The following is a 3,708-nucleotide window of genomic DNA, read 5'->3' as shown; positions in this document are numbered from 1 at the left end:
CATTAAAGCTTGACCGCCGAGCTGCTGTCCGACATCAGTGTTAGAAAAAAACCGGGGTCTAGTGTATTTCAACTGGTTGAAATTATAAAATCCTGGCTAGATTTTGAGCTTGACTTTAAGAAATCCGACAAATTTACACAAGTTTTAGTGTCGTTACCGGCAAAAGCTTCAAATTTTGACCTAAAAACCGAGAGAATTTCAAGTTTCCCCTTATTTTGATTGGTTAGGAAAAATGTATTTTTCTAGCCCTGTCTGATAGGTTGTGCTAGAGCCTAGAGCTATCTCTCTCTTCAAAAATACCAGGAAAACCAAATCAGCCATAGGGAGTCGGGACGAATGGCATTGCCGAGAGTTTCTTGATTCATGCGTTTCTTGGATTGCCTTTGCTAATAGTCTATCATTTGCAAAATGGGAACGCGAGCAAAGGCGCCCGACTCCACAACGCAGCAGACTAGCAAGACAAGAGAGAGATACGAGCCCAGTGACCTCAACTCCTCATTTGGTGCGTGGGAACTCCCATGAAAAGCTTCTCTCTCTCTCTCTCTCTCTCCTCATTCTATGTTTATTTGAAATTGCCTCCATGCGTGTGTAGAGAATGATACCTCGCCATTTGAGGGCCCACCGGTGCATACCAGCTTGTTGGATGTGGGCAACTCCGATTCGGACGTGTGGGAAAACCTCTGCGACATCTTTCAAAACATTAATGCTCATGGCGGGTATGTCTCTGCATGTCCTTCTTGCATTTGTTTCAAGGTGTATCCTTTGGAAACATTTTGCATGATCATGATGCAGTGGAGAGACCATGGCGGGTATGTCTCTGCATGTCCTTCTTGCATTTTTTGCAAGGTGTATCCTTTGGAAACATTTTGCATGATGATGATGCAGTGGAGAGACCAAAGAAAACCTTAGGAAGCCCATCATGAAGCTACGCCAACTCTTAGAGATGCACACGAAGCTGCATATCCTCTCCACAGAGAGAGAGAGAGAGAGAGAGAGAGAGAGAGAGAGAGAGAGAGAGAGAGAGAGAAAGAGAGAGAGAGACATAGAGCTTGGTCTTGTAGCAAAAGACTTCACTGATTCATTGACCATGACATACTTTTTGCTTGTAAAGATGTAATTATACAAGGTCTCTCATGGCTAGTGTATATCAACTTCCACTTTGGTAATGTGAAATGCCTTGTCTGCATGTTTGTGGAATTCTGTCTTGGTCTCTCGACTTGAAATCTACATATCTCACATTTGTTGGCATCCAAAATTTAGATAGCGTATTTTGTCAAGTGCATGTTTGTGAACTTTTAATCATGTTTGTTTGCCTTGAATGTTGCAACATCCACATAAAGGTGCTAAGGAGCTCACCCTAGAGAAACTTTATATGGGGCTTTGCATTGAACTAGAGTGGTACTTGCGCAAGCTCCAAGCCATTGAGGCACATTCTTCAGGTAACCTTGGCTCCTATTTTTGCTCCATCATCAAACTGCTTATCTTTTGTGTTATTCAATTCTAAATAGAACGTTTTTTTTTAAAAACTCTTTTTAAGTGCACTGTCTTCTTCTTAGATATTAAATTATTCTTGGAAATAGTTTATCATTCATCCAAAACTCTCGCTCTCTCTCTCTCTCTCTCTCTCTCTTAATTCTTGTACAAAAGGTCCCAGGGTAAAGGGGCCAACTTGAGGCCACTTAAGAGAGACGAAAAATTGCAGCCAATGTCCTGTGATAACAAAAAAGGTCCTGTGATAAAGGAGTCAATGCAAGGTCATAATAGACCCGTTGCGTCACATACACTCAAACTTCCGATTTGACGACGTTGATTCCATTTGGCTCTTTGCTAACTAGTCTAGACTGGCCTCGTTGTGTCTCATCATTGGGGAGCATCCAATTTATCAAGGGTAGCTGACGCGTCCGGGTACAGGGATCCGTTTTTACTGGTTTTTATTGGCCCCTTTATCCTAGTAGATGCCTAAAACAAGCTTGTCACACTCGAAGAAATCCAAAGCTAGACATGCAATAAAAAATTAAGCTTGGTATCTGAACTTTCATTAAAAAGATCCATATACCACCATTAGTGACCAATATATAGAAATAACAAGAATAATTTGAAAACCTCTCCTAAAACTAACATTGCTTGGCTAGCCTAGTTAGCGTGTGAATTGGTGTAACTGTGTAAATAATAGCAATAGTAGTTAATATGTAAAAAGAATACTATGGAGAAATTGCTAACAAGTTTTTTTTAAAGAAAAATGATAAATCAAAATAAACATGAAAGATTTTGTGAAACAAATCAAAACCCTTTTTTTAATTATATAAGAACGCAAGCTATCTCTAAATAAAGACAAAACACTAACCTTTTGAGTTGAAGTTTATGTCTTCACTTGAACTTTATATTGAAAAAATCTTGCCTTTGAGGAGCTACCAAAGAAAAGAAAAACACAAGTGAAACTTTTAGTGCCAAGAAAAATGCAAAGAATCCTTAAAAAGTAGAAAGTGTACAATCTAAATGACTGTCATATAGATGTATATGGTGGAGAGACTATATAGTATCTCTCCAAAACTTATAAGAAATAGAACCCATGCCTTACAAGCTACCTCATAGCCCATTTCCTACCTCATAATTTTAGTATTCAAGAACAAGATAATGAACCTAAATTTAGTTTTAGTATTCAAGAACAAGATAATGAACCTAAATTTCTCTATGGTAATTTGATATTCAAGCCCATGCCACGACCATATGAATCTCTCTTTTGTATTCTAACCTTTATTGATAGCTTTGATCATTGACCAAACGTTGGTGCCTTACCAAATGCATCGTTTTTCATGTCATATGTAGAAAGTCCTACACCACAAAGTCCTTGAGCAGGCTCCTCCTATTTTTGGCATGGAATCTTGCCAATGACGATTCATATCTTTTGGGAGGGAATCAAGCATGGTCCTTTGCTATTTCTTGCATGACTTTCTTATCTCTTTGGCCAAAGTAGTGCATATAAATGATGCTCTATGATATGGAATTGTCTAGATTTCTTGTGCTTTTTAGTGGTGAAACATCAATGGAGTACCTTGTTTGAACTCTTAAGAAGGCTAAGCCATCTTGATTAAGCTCAATTTCAGGCTTCCCTTTGGTGCCTTCATCTTGATTGAAGAGTCAAGCTTATCAATATCATAATTCGACTAATCCCTCACATCTAGGATCCTTGACGGTATTAGCTACTTAGCTTTCTATCCCTTGGGTGCACTCATTCTCTTTAGTGGTTGCTTACTAGAAGATCCATTTTCATCCTCCTGAGTGATGATAATCCCAAAAAGCCTTTTGTGACTTATTCAATGCTAATTTATACTTAGAGGGATTAGATTCCTTATTCAAAGATGAGCTTCTTTTCGTCAGTAGAAGATCTTGTGTTGTTTTTGGTCCACCTCTCTTATGAAATATATACTTTTATTCCCACTCATGAAAAAAATCTTAATTCATACCTCTTGATCTCTCTTCAAAACATTTTTTGAAATAGAAAAAATAGGTGTAGCAATTTGTGACACATACACAATCCCTTTCTTTTGATCACTAATGCTAGCTACACAAAGAAACCATCATGGTCCATGACATGTGAAACCCTACCTCCATAAAAATTGAATAGCTCAAGTTCATGCCCTTTAGAAGAGCTAGGGTTTCTATCATCTCGATAGCTACTTATCCGGTCTATGCATTCATCATCATTCC

At 38.3% G+C, this 3,708-nt stretch overlaps 1 protein-coding gene across 1 annotated transcript; it reads left to right on the top strand.

Moving 5' to 3' along the window:
• Positions 1–408: 408 nt before the first annotated feature.
• LOC147462557 (uncharacterized) lies at positions 409–1,504 on the top strand. The gene is made up of 4 exons (XM_086493857.1): positions 409–502; positions 593–716; positions 886–959; positions 1,341–1,504. Exons 1-4 carry the CDS (start codon positions 409–411, stop codon positions 1,502–1,504), a joined length of 456 nt encoding a protein of 151 aa, XP_086349983.1.
• Positions 1,505–3,708: the final 2,204 nt, after the last annotated feature.

The sequence above is a fragment of the Adiantum capillus-veneris genome, chromosome 2 (genome assembly GCF_014529385.1).
Source record: "Adiantum capillus-veneris isolate H3 chromosome 2, ASM1452938v2, whole genome shotgun sequence".
In the NCBI taxonomy this organism is placed as follows: domain Eukaryota; kingdom Viridiplantae; phylum Streptophyta; class Polypodiopsida; order Polypodiales; family Pteridaceae; genus Adiantum; species Adiantum capillus-veneris.
The sequence above is the reverse complement of the archived record's forward strand: the minus strand, read 5'-3'. Positions and strand labels throughout refer to the sequence as shown.

Coding starts and splice junctions, on each gene's coding strand:
- LOC147462557 (XM_086493857.1), top strand. CDS start 409: ATGGGAACGCGAGCAAAGGCGCCCGACTCCACAACGCAGCAGACTAGC. Junction 717..885: donor AACATTAATGCTCATGGCGG/GTATGTCTCTGC, acceptor ATGATGATGCAG/TGGAGAGACCAAAGAAAACC. Junction 960..1,340: donor AGAGATGCACACGAAGCTGC/ATATCCTCTCCA, acceptor ATCCACATAAAG/GTGCTAAGGAGCTCACCCTA.